At 39.2% G+C, this 16,581-nt stretch overlaps 1 protein-coding gene across 1 annotated transcript; it reads right to left on the bottom strand.

Moving 5' to 3' along the window:
- Positions 1–453: 453 nt before the first annotated feature.
- On the bottom strand, positions 454–15,216 carry LOC139746153 (uncharacterized). Its single transcript, XM_071657018.1, has 5 exons — positions 14,817–15,216; positions 14,454–14,522; positions 3,258–3,424; positions 1,775–1,889; positions 454–1,161 (listed from the first exon to the last, which is right to left on the bottom strand). Exons 1-5 carry the CDS (start codon positions 15,065–15,067, stop codon positions 600–602), a joined length of 1,164 nt encoding a protein of 387 aa, XP_071513119.1. The 5' UTR covers positions 15,068–15,216; the 3' UTR covers positions 454–599.
- Positions 15,217–16,581: the final 1,365 nt, after the last annotated feature.

Raw genomic sequence — 16,581 nt, 5'->3', positions numbered from 1 at the left:
ACTGGCAATCATAACTCCCTCACTAAAACCCTTAGTAAATTACAAAATTATCATTGCCTGTTTTCTTTTCACAAAAGCTGTAACAGCTGATGAAAAGTTTTTTTTTATTTTCATCTAATTTTAAAAAATCAAGCTGTAATCATCTTGTCCATACTCAAGATAATGAGCACAGCTCAATTTTCTTGATTTCATCATGTATCTGAATATTTCACTATCATACTGTCACATTTATCATTACAAAAATGTTTAGCAAAATTGCATAACCAAATTCACAAAACATGTATTTTCAATAATTTTTCAACAACAACACTACCACTGGCAACAATATATTTGCTAAAAACTTCACAGCCACTAACACAAATGAAATATCCATGAATTGAGTACCAATCACCAAGACTAACTTTGCCTGTTGTGGCTAAAGTTTTAAAAGAAAAGAAAAAAAAATGGAAAAAACTTAGCTTGCCTTAAAACAATGCTTTTAAGAATTATGGGACAATTAATTTCTCTCCATGGACTAGCCTGAGGCATCTATATACAAGAACAGATGACCAAGTATTTAAGTAATGAGGGTCATTTTTTATTTTTGTTCACACAACACTTCAGTCATCTAGAAGGCTTTCAGATGTTATAATGTGCCAGTCAAATATATCTGGAGTATCATCTTCCATATCTTCTACATCATGCATTGGCAAAGCATCATTGTTAGCCCAGCAGATGGCATTTATATCATCACTAGCTGAATGCCATCGTTCATCTTCATCTTCTTCATCATCATCTGCATCATTCTCTTCATTATCATCCATATTCAAAACTGTCTGGACTGAATCTACAGCAAACATATTATTACTACTTTCTTCTTCATTGTGGCTTTCACCATCACTTTCCTCAACAGACTGTTCAAATAAAAACTGAATGTTATGATTTGAGAAAAATGTATTTGTATTGTCTTCCTCATGACTATCATCAGCTTCTTGTTCGTTAACAGCTTCATCTTCTTGGATTACATGAGGTTCTTCAAAACCACTGTTGTCATCACCATCATTATCATCATCATTGTTATCATCATCATCATCATCTTCATCTCCAACCTGAGTCACATGAGGTTCATGATGAGCGAAGCCTTCCATGATGCCCTCTATGAAGTTGGACAGCGAATAATGCCTGAGAAATAAAGAGAAGCAAATTATTCATCTTTCAACATAATCCTACTTTCATATATATGGAGTGAAAAAAAATAAAGGCCTCAATTCAGCAATACATATCACAGAGATATAAAAAGGAATAAGTAAGTAAACATGGTAAACATTGTTAGTTCTCATATTTCTCTACAAATGCCAGGATCCTATGAGCAATGAAGGAATCACTTGCTCAAGGGGGTTTGAAACATCCACTTATTCCCAAAATGAGGGTGTATCTGCCTGGATTTCATCCTATTCAAGAATCATAATATTTGTGAGGCCAAGTAATGTTAATTCACAGAAAATCAACAAGTATAAAGCACCCTGTCCGAGCCTACATTGTCCCCAGTGCAACTATTAGGTGCCATCTTTCAGCCATCAATTTGTATCACTAACCACTAAAGTCTGCCTCAGACCTGTTACTGTTCAGACTCAAGAAATGGTTACTGGAAAAGGATGAGAGGGAAAAAAGGGATAAAAGAGTACATGAATACTCATAGGACTGCATCTACATAAGTGTCATATTTTTTTGTAGTTCAAAACCAAAACTCTTTACCTCTGGAAAGAGCCCTATGAGCAACAGAGAACATTCCTACATGAAGGAAGGGAAGCCCTTAACAAGAAATATCAGAAACATATTTGGCCTTTGCACTGGATCACCCTCTTCTACAGGTGGCATAACCACAGCCACCCATGAGAGGTCAGCTTTATCTAAGCAGAGATACTATCTAATTAAGGAGCTTGTTTTGTATCACAGACTTCTTTGAAAAACCTCACTTTCAAGATGGAAGATCAAAGTCATAAATGTGTACCACTAAGCTTACTAACAATTCAGGCAAAGGCTAGAAGTCTTTTTGAGACTCTGAAGGAGCGAGTGGGAGAGGATTACATCAAGAACTTCAGAGCAAGTCATGGTAGTATAGATATCACTTGCAAAACGTTTGAATCACAGGAGAAGCAGCAATTGCTGATGAAGGAGCTGCCAAAAAGTTCATTGAAAGTTTGGATAAATCAATCTGTGAACTAAGAATCTTAAATAAAAGGCAAAAAGAAACTACAGAATCACATAATAAAGCTGGTTAATAAAAAACGAGATAATCATGATAGAAACTGAGTAGGATAAAAGAACGCTGTACAGGTATATGAATTCTATATGCCATGCTGACATATGTCTTGACTTATGCCCATTTCAAGATCCAACTGGTCAGTCACAACGGAACTCGGATGTAAGTCGGGGAGCATCAGTATATATATAAGTAATGCCCATTTCCTCTAGGAACTCCCTCAAGGAGGTAGCCACAGCAAAAGTCTCCACAACTGGAGAATGCCATTGCTGCTTCTTAGCCTTTAGTGTCTCACCCTAAACAGGCCATTGTAGCAATGAATAGTGCTTGATTACAAAAATACAGAACCTGTTTTGATGCAATTGTTTATACCACTGCTCTGAGGCAACAAAGGAAGAATAATACCAGAAAGTCAGAGATGACAGATAAATGTGTATGCTAATACATTTAACTTGCTTTAATTACACCAATACTGTAGAATATGTGAATGTTTGTGTTAGGATATCATTCAATTCAGTTGCCTATTTAGGATGAAAGTCAGAGATGACAGAGGACAGATAAATGTTTATGCTTATACATTTACCTTGCTTTCATTGCAACAATACCATAGCATATGTGAGTGTTTGCATCAGGATATCTCTTCAGTTACCTATTTTGGATGAAAAAATCCATGAATTTTCATCTACTGCTAAACTGTTGTACTACTATCTTCAACACCCTGAGGGTTACTAACCCTCAGAAGGGTAAAATGACAGCTACTGTAAGGTATCATATGGTGGATGGCCCTAACAGAATATCTACACTCCATCACCTTAAGCAGCATATCTGAAAGGAATTTATACTAATCAGTAGTGTATAAAGTGTACCACCTGCAGCAAAAAGGTTAAAGTGTGACTCTCAGCAATGGACAGACAGACAAAATAAAATGGAAACTGTGACCTTAAAGCGTCTGATGACACAAAAACTAGTTTTCGTACTGCTACAGTACTGGTATATTACTTCAAACTTTACTTACCTATCATCCTCCTCTTCCTCCTCGCATCCTCCTCTACTTCCACCTCTTCATCCTGGTCTTCTCCAAGCTCCGCATCTACCTGGTCAAATGATGTGTCAGGAATTTCCAAAACTACTGGGCTCTTTGTGATTTGGGTCACTTCACTCACTGTTGCTGGAGTCGAGATGCTGAGGATGGCAAGTCCATATCAATCAATTAACATTACAGTGACACACATGTAATAAGAAGCCAGCTTCTTGATTATTCATGTTCACATTATGGCTAGTCTGGTTAGGTGTTTCATTAATGCAACAACACTCATGATCCATGTATTGGATACTTTAAGGTTACTTTGTGTGTTATTTGTACAATTTTTGGTAAGAATTTTGTATCCCCCTAGAATGTGAGATGCCTGCTTTATGAGAAGGGACAATTAATCTATAACAATGAACATCTTAAAAGACTCATTATAGGGGAAGAAATTTTAAGGCAATGGTAATTTTTCCAACTCATAGAATATCTTTTCATACGACACAACTCACTTTCCCTTTTACCCCTGGGGATAGGGGAGAAAGAATACTTCCCATGTATTCCCTAAATGTCATAAAAGGCGACTAAAAGGAGAGGGAGCGGGGGGTGGAAATCCTCTCCTCTAGTTTTTAATTTTCCAAGAGAAGGAACAGAGAAGGGGGCTAAGTGAGAATATTCCCTCAAAGGCTTAGTCCTCTGTTCTTAACGCTACCTTGCTAACATGGGAAATGGTGAATAGTATGAAAAAAAAAATTACACAAATACTAGATATACTTTATCAGTAATAAAAATATCAACAAATACTCATCATCAATAAAATGCATAATTATATAAATAACAAATACCCAATAAGCCTACAGGAACTAATATCTTATTACCTTTTATCATTTCTCTCAGTAGACATGTGAAATTATTTCCCCAACTATTCACCCTTAAGCCAATGATTCCACCGTCTACTCTAACTCACTTCCCCTTTCCTCCTCACTCCAATACCCATTCTTTTCTTTGTGTTAAACATGTCTCCTGTCTTAATTCAAACATTTTAAGCTCCCATGGAATGGTAAGTGATAACCCTGACAAATTTATCCTTTTTACTGCAGCAGTCCTATTATTCACTGAACACTGTGTATGTGGGAGATTCTCAAATACTCTAAAATGAAATATATGAGTTTGTTATAGGGATTAAATAGAATATGATTTCTGAATAAAATAATCTAAAACTCACACTAGTAAAAAACTGCTTATGTGTGGTAAGCATCCTTCAACTTATGCTGCTCTGCTGCCTGGCATATAAGGTAGCTATGCCAGTGCTGTGAGGTATACATAGTAAGATGTATGACATCTTTGAAAGCAATTTTGTAACAAAAAAATATTATTATTAAGGGTTTCCATCAATAATGTCAACTTTAGTAATTTGTAAAAGCTTCACAAATTCTAAATGAGATGGCACAGATCTCATACAAGACTCAACATGTTCACAAAGGTTGACCAGAGTATGGAAAAAAATCTAGGATTTTGTGTCTGGTAAGAGTGCATGGAATGTAACCACAGCATTGATGACAATATATTTTGCTCCAAGGCAGAGGTGGCTGATTCAAGAATTTTGATCATACATGCCATATCCATTGAGTGTAGATACTACAGTAACATAACACGCATGACCCAGCTGCAGTGAATGGATTAAAAGTGACCATTCCCTTGAGGGAATGGAACACGTATCAGATTTATAGATAGACTGATAGACAGACAGCATTATGCCACATTTACCCTTAAATCTATTTACTGCAAACATGGCAAGAACAGCATTATGGATTTACAATTGCATAAAATCCATCTGAACAACATTTTTCACACTATTCTCAAATGATGAACTAACTATACAGAAAAGCAATTCAAGAGATGATGCAGTGTGGAATCAGAAAGCAACAAAATATATATCTAATGTGTTGGAAAACATGTATGAAAGGGCCTTATGCAAAAAATAAATTCTCCAATTAACATCCCTGTTCCTTGCTTACCTTCATGACATTCTATCTCTATGTCTTCTTGCATTTCAAATGGTATTTATCATTTGGAAGTTAATATCAATACAACTGAAGAAACACTTAGGGAGGTATAAACCAATTCCAATCTAGATTAGCTCCTTTTACATCCTCCAAGAGGCATATAGTCATTAATTTTAATTCCATCGCAACGGCATGGCTCAAAGCAATTAAAGTACCATCCTGCTGTGACTCCTCAAAACAAGCTTACACATCCAATCTACATGAATCAGTCAATTTTAGATTATCAAAATCATATTACAATAATCTGAAATTTCATTAGAAAACCATACATAAAATAACTGGCACAAGTAGCCCAATTCACTATTCAAATCTCATGATAATTTCACAACTATATACTTAAACGTTTCATTATTTTATGATGGCAAACAGACAGAAGCACGATGACACATCTGATGTTTCTGAGATGACATATCAGATGTTCCTGACTCACTCAGGACTGACATGAGAGAAGCAGCCTTGACATGTAAACAAATGTGAAACAACTATGTAGTAGCGGTCTGACAGGGTACCGTACACTGACACCTTCACTCTATATATAGATCACTGGGTATACTACAACATTATCTGGCTCACAGCTGATGCCAAGAGAATATATATACAGACAATGTTAACTATAATAACTGTGCTGCACCTACCAACCTCTTAGTAAACTAAACTGAATCTGAGATTATAATCACTAATACAATCTGCACATGAATTTGATTAAATGTTTACTCAACCAACACTGAACATAGTCTTGGGATTTCATTATAAAAAACATATTAGTAATAGCAATAACCTACTAATCTATACACTGTACACTCACAATTATCCATGACTACCATAGTGAAAGTAAGACCCTTGAGGAATGAATCTGCAAATGAAAAGGAATCCCTCTCCAAGAGAAATGTTTCCTATACAAAATTGTTACACTACATCTCTGTAAAATCAAATACAGGAGCAAGATGTGCATAAAAAAATCTGTTTAATAATACAGTCCTACATCTCTTTATCAGCATTTCATTCAACATAAATACTCAAAAAAAAAAGTTCAAACACTGGTAACAGAACTCTGAAATATCTTAGTAATCATACAAAACTTCATATACATTTCTGATTTTCTTTTTGCATTTTCATAGGATTTTTGAGATACACAAGAATTATATAGATATGACTACATTCAAACCTATAAGTAGTAAAGAGCTGCAGATTTCTCAATCACACACTGATGACTTCCTTATCCCTTTTAATACAAGTCTGTGACATCAAACAGAAATGCTATAGAGCAAAATGGTCAATTCTCAGAAACATATGATCAATATGGTTGCTGAGGTGTTCTAACATTAAAAATGTACCCTCTAACAGTTTCTGAGACTCTCCTGTATTCAAAACTTAAGTCTGAAAACAAAATGTTTTGCTTCTGAGCAACTGATTGTTGATGGCCGCAGTACATTGCCCTTTACACCCTCCACAACTTTATCGGTCAGATACACTATAAATCCGTTCAGACAATGCTTGAAGTGCTCCACTGTACTTACAAGTACCTCCACTTTACAACCTCAAAACTAGGACTTCGACTCCTTTCTAAAGTACATTGCATCAGCCCTGTCACCAAAACACAAACTGGACAACCCACAAATGTCTGTGGCCAGTCTCCCTGTATTAAATTGAGTTCATAAGTCACCTTCCTTAGTTTTCCAATACTTCTATGAATTAATTTAATGCTATCACAATTAGAATGCTGTAAGGTAACTTTATGGATAGGTATCCAGTATCCAGCCTTGTCTTCACAATCTTTAAAAGATCCCTCTATGATTTCTCTACAATCAATGAAATGAAGGTTGCTCCCGTAAAACTTTTAGCTTGTTAATCAGCCTTAAGAGTGACTGATAAATAAGAAGACTCATCCAATGCCTACAAACAGAGGTTGGAAAAATGAGACAAACTGGTTGACAGTGTGAAGTGGTAACAACCTGGATACTGTCAACCTCCATGTCTCCATTACTTTCTGAATCTTGTACTCAGTCTCCAACAAGATGACAGAAATAATTGGCCCTTGCTTTAACATGTCCCAATTCCAACACTTTGCATTTGGCCACGTTGAGCTTCTGCAATGTGTGTGACTAAAGTTGAAGCCCATTCCTAGCCCTTTGAAGATTGTTGTGAGCCTAGGCCTCAACTTCTCTTATAATTCTAGCATCATCTGCAAATATACTAAGGAATGATTCAAGTCCTGGCAAGTCAGGTGTCATTACACTAATCAGGAAAATCAGGGAACCCTAATCTGAGGCCTGAGAGACAATCCTGGTTGCCTAAATGATAGATGGAAAGGCACCTTTGAAAATTGTCCTCCCTTCTTCCGGTATTTCTCAATCTACCAAAGGAGACTTCTTCTGTAATCCAGTACGTCATTCACCTTTTGAGGGCAATATCACCAATCTATTCAGACAGTCCAAGAACACACAGTCTACCCAAGTACATCATTTAAATATTCCCTACTCACCTAATATTCACTTTATCAAAGAATCCTCATACGTGTGGTGTACAAAAACCAACCTGAAAACCAACAAAGCCACCACAACACGTGCCTGTATTTTTCCATGACAATTCCCAGACCATCAGCACTCACTTTAATTAAAAAATTCTTCTAAATGACAGTTTAACGTATATTCCCTGCGATACACTCGCTACTTACATCAGTATCTTGTCATTCTGTATCTCCATGTAATAACACATGTTAACTACAGCACTATGTGCTCGTCATACAATCTATTGAAATTACAAATATATCTTGCAGATATATTGAAAGAAAAAATGGGGTTAATAGTTTCCCACAGTTTACTGAATCCATATTATTAATGTCTTATTCTTTTGCCGGAGCTCAAAATTTGGTATACGAACTTTATTCTTACAGATAATTTCAAAATTTCCTAATTGGTTTGGCACCAGGTATCCTGAAGATTACTAGCCAACTAAAGGACCCTTCTATTCGTAAAGGAAGCAGCCTCCCAGCCACATGATGGAAAACGGCTTCGAAATGGTTCTTCCCGAGCTCAACCCCTGGGTCTGAGCCAAACTGGGTCCACAACAGAGCTCCATCCCTGTCCCCTCATCAAAGTGAATGGCAGCGTATTTCACATTTTTATACGAAAGCAAGTACAGTCGGAGAGTCGTTATTATAACTACCGTTCTGTACAAAGAGATCACATTGTTTTACCAAAATTACGTGTTTGCTGTCCGCCAAGGTTTTAGCTCTATCCAAATTACAGGGTATTTTGGCACAAGTCAATGGCCATTACCTCTTTCATCGCTGAGGGAGGTTATCAGTTCTCAGTTTCATCTCCATATTACTCATTAATACGGGTTCAAAGAATGACTATATTTCTAAGAACTACGTGCAATCAATCGAGCTGAAGTTAAATTTGATGTCAAACATTTTTATCCCAAGCCCAAGCAATTTGTATGCTACTACCATTCCAATCAGTTGTAGTGTATATGCTAGTCACAGTGAAGTGAAGGTCATCATATATCATACCGGATTTGACACATTTGCCTCCTCGCATAACAACACATTCTCAGAGGAGAAAAAAGTTTACACCGTAAGCACAACGGTTCGACCCTTGAGCAAGACCCTGAGGGATCAGGTCAAAGGTCACGCCTAAGGTCGTACCGTCGTACTCTGTGGACTGAGCATAAGACCTGCTGGCTATGGGGATATAACTACACCACCGGTGCATCGCATGAAATCTACACCGAGCACAAGCGTCCGCTTGAAGGCCAAACGCCCCGCTATCCCAGGCATGAGGTGCTAATAACTCCCATTATAAAAATTACAGCGTAAGCGCCCAAGCAGGTAAGCAGGCAGACTCGTGAGGGGGGAGCAGGGGCGGTCCCGGGGAAAGTAAGAGACAAAAGCACATTGCTGCACGGACGAAATGAGACCAGACTCACAGCTCAGCAGGCATCAAACGTTACACATGGCCTCCAAACATCACTCGAATTACCTCTCAACGTTGAAATGACATACACGGGAGATAATCAATTCTATAATGACGAGATACTGTGAGCACAATAAACATGGTGAACGTGTACTCAGAACCCAAGTCTGTGACCGGCTGCCTACCACCATCACAGAATAATGGACCCAGTCAGTGGAAGCAGGAAAGAATGCACTGGACAAATGCATATGAAGTAAACGCGGTCGACGAGGCTGTGAAGGAGTCGGCATGCCTGCCGTCCGTGGCCTCAAACAGGCTGGCTTATTTATGTGGTGTAACAGGCAGGCAGCCTGATCCCATACCTAGACTTAGAGATAAAGAGGAGCCACCACAAATATATTCTTTTTTTCAACATAACACCACTACCAACGTAACGTTTCGTTACGTCAAATATGGTCATGGAAGTAAAATCAGTTTCAGATAAAGAAATTATAAACATCTAAACTTTATTAGGAATAACTGGTCATGAAAGCGTCGGCAAAAGGTAATAATGTGATGATAGTGGCGGACATTACTGCAATCAAGTTATAACTACTCTCACCAGTTTCTTAATATATATTTTTTTCAGCAATACACGTGTCTGTAAAATGTTTTTCACAATGTATAATCATGACTGAAGACATACACTAACAAATAGTCCGTTATTCTCAAACCCTGTATATTGCCTATGTATTTTCTATATATCATTTAGGCAATTACACTTATACATGACAGCTACAGATGAAGAGTGGATGTGTGCACATGGGGCCGTTGTTCATTCGTTCTCGATGCTGACTCAACTGGTGCAAGAAAAAGTACTAGATAACAGATAAAGGAAATTGCACCGTGGCTCCGTTTTTGTCACTTACCCCACAACGTAAATGAAACATTATATCTATCTCTCTATTCACATAATGCCCTCCCAACAGGGTTCGAACCAATGCCATTTGTATGGAAGCTAGGGACGCTGACCATATTATACATATATATATATATATATATATATATATATATATATATATATATATATATATATATATTGAACACGGCGGTATAGCCTTTAGGTATAATTAAAGCTTGGTCTCTGAACAGACCCCAAGAGGTCTGGTCGTCAAGTTACGTCATCGTAACCAAGGGTCGCACCGTCGAGCTCAACGTTCGTATCAGCAGGCAGAAGAGGTTGACAGACCTTACTCAAGTTCTTTGTCTCGCTTTCCTTGAAGCGTCTCGATTTCAAAACTGTTGTAGATTCCTGTACTCGACAAGCAAGTTCACAGACCAAAACCACTTGGCGTGACGGTGGATTTCGTCACAGCGAGAAACGTGCCCGGGATTAGGCTCTCGGGGTGCAAGGACAAGCTCTTAACACCTAGCAAAGCAAACCAAGAAAAGGACAGGCCGCTGAGCGAATCAGGTCGTGTGCTTGGCTCGCGACATGTCTGTACTTTTATCACAAGAATCCGTAACCATTACGATACCCACGACCCTTGAGTATTGAGAGACTGGCCTTTACCCTAACTCCTTATGGATCACGCCAAAAGCCAGGTTACAAATATCCAGGGTCAGAGCGTCGTGTTCAAGGGATTTCAAGATGGCCTGCAGGCTACGCCAAGAAATGGTGAAATTCAAGGGTTTCCCAACCTGTGGTGCATGTTCCAATGTTGGAACATTTGAGCTCCGTCAACGGTATGCGGTAAAAAGACCCAATTTATCCACTTCTTAAGCGACGGCACCAGCAAAAGAAAACTTCTCTGAACAATGATATGCTCCGAAGCGTGCGCCAAGTACCCTTGCGTACCTCTGGCTATTACATTTGCTACATATGCCTCTTCAATGTTTATTCATGAACTAATATGAAATTCATTCATTGGCGGAGGACAAATAAAACTCAAACTGAACTACCCGTTGGCTATATTCAACTTGTTCCCTAGCTTAAGAAAAATGTACAAGGTAATCATGTTGATAATCTGTCCACTGTTACTACACGTTCCCTCCCTTTTTAAAAACACCTATGGTTGGGAACCCCTGGTCCAACCGGTCATAGTCGATACCCAACTACATCTCTAACACGGATTAACGGAAAGGCTTGCCTCAGAAGGCGACGTAAAGTATACCCTAGGCTAGAAGGTTCAGCTTGGGCTGGCATCACTGAGGCTGGGAGTGATCGGTTGCCGGGATACTGTGTCAGTCAGACTAACCCCAGGCTGCGGTCACGTGAGACGGTGGGGACAGAACCGTTCGTCACGGGGACCAAGTTGATGAATAAACACCATGCGTTAAACTGTGTTAATAACTGAGGTAACGAAATACTCCCCTAAGCTCTGCGAGAGACTAACTTGATGCCGTGATTGGCCGCTTGCCAAACACACAAAGAGGACTGCAATTGTCTTTTCTTTCTCGTTCGGCGGTACTAGTCGTTTCCCGACAATACAAGCTGCATAAATTCTCCTTCTATGAAACGTATGCATGCACATCGCTGACGATCACTAACGTACGGGATAACAATAGAGTTGTAATATGCGCCAAGGGAAAGCTACAATCAATAGCAAGCAAAGGGTCCGACACGTACAAAAGACGTGCCAACTGCACAGATTCAAACAAGCCCATCACGAAATAGGTTAAGTAATGACACCAGTGTACATATCACAGTGCACATGTAAAAGCCATGGTACCCTCTGCAAAGAAAAATACACTACAGCGTCATTAAAGAAAATGACAACAGCATTATCAGGCGTTGTGAAATCACGAATGAAAAACGTTTTCATTCGAGATTACTTCCAGTAAAACTAAGCCACACCCTTTATGAGTACGTATATACACTCTTTTAAATTTCCTCAATCCAAGACATGCGTATATAAACCATACTTAAATACCTAAATCAAACCAGCCCCAAGCGTATTGTATAAGAGGCCATGAACAACTATGATCAATGGTACAAAACCCTTACAGAAGCAACAATAGACAGTATCATGGTATCATGTTCCATTAAGACTGAAAACTAAACAGACGAGTCACATGCAGTAGCAGCTCTGAGTAAATAGATATTCGCCAGCCCAACTTGAGTCTTATTGACTCAGTTACAAAATCGCTCATGTTTCTTTGCTGATGTATCTATGGATTATTCATATGCAAATATTCCCCAATAATTGTTCACAGATCACTAACAAGTCCAATCAATTACTAAATATTCGCAAATATTCAAGTCTACTAACGAGCGATATGGGTGGGTCGAAAAGATATTCGCTAAAAGTTAAAATCGTAGCTTTCTTTACTGAAAGAAGAATATTCGCCAATCAAACTAAAGCTGCACCCCACAAGGCAAAAGATTACGTGACACAATTTCGTTATATCATAAGCATATCCGGTACGGAATCAGCTCTGCATCATGTAACTATTTACGAACAAATAAGTACCCATAAATTCTTACCGAACGTTAATTCCTGTTGCCCACCATAAGATAAACCCCTCTGATTACACATTCCCTTACATTCTTCACTCTTTCACCACGACCCTTGATTTCTGACTGTCTGGCCTTTGGCCAAACCCTTAAGCGTCTGATCAAAGGCTTAGGCGACCAGAATCAAAGGTCATTACGTCATGCCCAAGGGTAATAATGCCTTGATCATGGGATTAATTTGGTAGCAAATGTAATATCGATGGTTACCCCAGGTTCTAACATGAGCAGTTTCACCAATAAATTAGGAAACGTACAGTTAACTCTTTAAGTACATGCTCCCTAACTGGTTCGTTCTCGCTTTACGGGAGCGGTTTCCGTAAACAGTGCAAAGCACTGACCCCACATTACCCAACCAACCACGATACTTCTGGTTACCTCGGCGTCCATGACGAGCCTCCAACAGCCTGATGGCAGACAAGCAACACGACAGTTTGATCCCTGAGCGAGATGAGGAGGTAAGGCCTTTACAACCACTCGAAGGTGTATATATAACGTACATTGCGGTCCAACACGGACCTGAAAGACGAAAAGTCCCAGAAATTATCGTATAGTACGCGTGCGGTACCAGATCAAGCTGTGGAGGTAGAATTTACGCAACCACCGTAAGGTACCCGACTGACACATGGGTTAAAAGTCCTCTAAAACCATTGTAAAGTTCACGTAACGTTAAGGCACCAGACCAAGGTGTGAAGAGAGAGAGAGAGAGAGAGAGAGAGAGAGAGAGAGAGAGAGAGAGAGAGAGAGAGAGAGAGATCCCTGTGAGGCATACACACATCAAGGTAAAGTCTCCCAGACCGTGCTGTGGAAGCAAATGACGCATGCAACGTTTATTTGATGGTATACGATGGGTATCCTGTCCATGACAGCAACTGGAGACTTGTTATCTTACTCATTTCCTTACCCAAGTTTCCATTATCTTTTATCTATCCTGTCCACACATCAAATGACTTGTTCATACTTAATAAACATGAAGATTTTCTAATAAAACTCAAGGCTCACTTCGTACTGTTGCGTGTATTTCGTAAACAACAAATACGGAATAAACTTTTATCTGACCCTCGCCAAAAGCAAAACAAATTTTTGAAGTACATGAAATATAAATTGGATTTAATAACATGTATAACTAATAAATCTAAACAATATTATACACCTACTATCAAGGTCCAAAAGAACAATTACACGAGTGTTGTGTTTATGGAAATAAACATAATGGTTAAACGCATATCCTTCCTACTATACTCTATTCATGTACTGTTCTCCTCCCCTCTCATCATCTGGGTTTCCCTATGCCGCCTAGGAGCACCAAGGTGGCCATGAAGCTGTCAACAATCTGGTCAAATAATGGCTCCTGGGAAGGTGGTGTACGGCCATTATCACATGAAATATGACATAAACATGCGTTTTGTTCCTCGTAAGAATATGCGTCCCAGTGTGTGTGTGTGTGTGTGTGTGTGTGTGTGTGTGACCGTCTGTAATTCACTGTTAAAGTAAAGGTTGTCAGACAAGAGTTACGTAAAGATAGATAATTAAGAGGGTTCCCGGGGTGAGACGCTGGTTCTCCAGCAGGATTGACTTACAACGCTGTTGGAGACCCTAAGATAGATGACATCATCCTAAATATGCGATAAAAGTCCAAAGACCAGTATGGCTCGTATGACAACTATAAGGACATCAACTGTGGTTAGCAGCCCAATTAATCTGCACTCACCTGTCCTGTTGACGCAGTTCCTGATCGATTCTCATGGCAAACTCCAGGTCCCGCAACTCAAACTCTCGCCTGTCGAGGAGGAACTTCATCAGGACAATGCGGGGACCTTTTAGACTAATAAATCACGTAACCATTCTAAGTTCAGGCAGCGGAAATGTTCCAGTGATTCATGTGGAGTTCGAAATCTATAATGAAACTAGACACATTACGATACTAACCTATCAATCAATTCCCCCTGGGATTTGAAACTAAGTGAATAATTTTGTTAAAACAAATTAACATTCAAGAACTTATCTTCAGAGGATGTTAAAAGGGGGAGGGAGGGGGGACTACCGATGAGGGCCTGGGAAAGGGTTTACCAACCTGAGATGTTGAACGATTACGTGATTATCCAGGAGGTCATCTAATCTGACCTCCTCATGCAGCATCCGACACAGGGAGCACTCGAGAGAGCCATCGTTCCTCCACAGCTTCCTGGCGCAGTCGTAGCAGAAGGTGTGGAGGCACAGCAGGAGTTTAGGAGCTCTTCGGGCATCCTGAATGTCATAATCCTCGAAACAGATGGGACAGGACAGTTCCCTGGAAGCCAGATCCTCTGGGCAGTACGTCGCCATGTCCAAGGTTCGTTTGGAAATCACTCAATCATCGTTAATGACACTGGGCGATCCGCAAAACACATCAGACCACTTCAACTGGTTTGAACCAATGTCGGTTTTTCCATTTAACTTGATTGATACACATCTATTTTAGCAAAGGACTGGGCCGCAGGACAGTGCAGTACTATCACTAGGTGACTGCCCTGGCACCAGAGACTCAAAGTATCACTTGACAGATAATAATCATTACACAGAAGCGTTTTAGAATCGGCAGATGATCACGAACAGTCCCGACATGAAGCCAGGAAATAATGGTAACATCTATTCACTGTTATTTTCCTATGACTACCTGTTACATACCTATTCCTTTATCTTATCGGGCAAATGCACTGACACACACTCTCAGTGATATTGAGACAATTGCTAACACTGTCATATCCATATTTTCGGAAGACTCCATGGCAGCAGCCTACCCTCTCCTCTCACGCATAACAGAGCAACTGGTTTCCAAGGGAGCCTCGCGTTCGATCACAGTCTCAATGCTCTCCTTTTAATATCATAATCTTATAATTAGACCGTTTCATTAAAAAATATTTCATTTTTTATGGTATAAATAATTATACTGTCCATAATTAAAGAACAACAGTAAGGAGAACTTTACTTAGATTTTATATTTATCTTTTTCCTGCACGCTGTAAGAATCGGACGCAAAGTGTTGTTAACGTTGCGGTTGTCATGTCGGCTTTACTTACTTGATTTTCAATCAAATTTTACACTTGTCCGTAAACTTATTCACTTAAATATTCATCGCCAACAAAAATGTCAGACCTGATAATGTAGAAAATGTGGAAGGGGTTTATAAACTGTTCTTTAATTTCAAATGAGGTGTGAATTTGTCTATAAATCAATATTACACGTAAATACACTAGGTGCTAACTAGATAGCTCATATTACAAATTTAAGGACTTTTTCCTAAAAATGTAGCATATACGACACTATATTCTGATCACCGTCTCAGCAGACACTTCACATGGAATCAGTTGCTCGCTAATATTACTACGTGGCAAAACGTGTGGAGAATCAGTCAGCTGTTCCTCAGGTACGTTCTGTTCATTTTCTTTTTACGGTATAAAGAACAACGTGTGGCGGAAGGGCTCGATCACACGAGGTCTTTGTTCAGCCAAGACTGACCGGTGTAAATCGGTAAACAAAGACATGTGTTCTTAAACATCTGGCAACTCTTGACTGTATTTGCGGATGGTGTGTGTATGTGTGTGTGGCGGCCAAGAACCCCCATTTCGTTGCTCATCTCTTTTTCCCCTCAAAAGCGTAGAATCTCATACATCATAAATCTCAGAATGTGTTAGGAAATGAGGATCATCTATAGGCAGCCGAGAAACGTACAAAATGGAACCCAAAAAAACAAAGGGTACGTCGCAATGCCTGTTGGCTTGGCCGCGTGGGAACACGTTTCACGAAATGTATAAGAAAGTAATTATTTTAGCTATATTAACGTTTCACAGTGTACTCCA

Source organism: Panulirus ornatus, chromosome 64 (assembly GCF_036320965.1).
Source record: "Panulirus ornatus isolate Po-2019 chromosome 64, ASM3632096v1, whole genome shotgun sequence".
NCBI lineage: Eukaryota > Metazoa > Arthropoda > Malacostraca > Decapoda > Palinuridae > Panulirus > Panulirus ornatus.
This window is presented reverse-complemented; position numbering and strand designations above follow the sequence as displayed.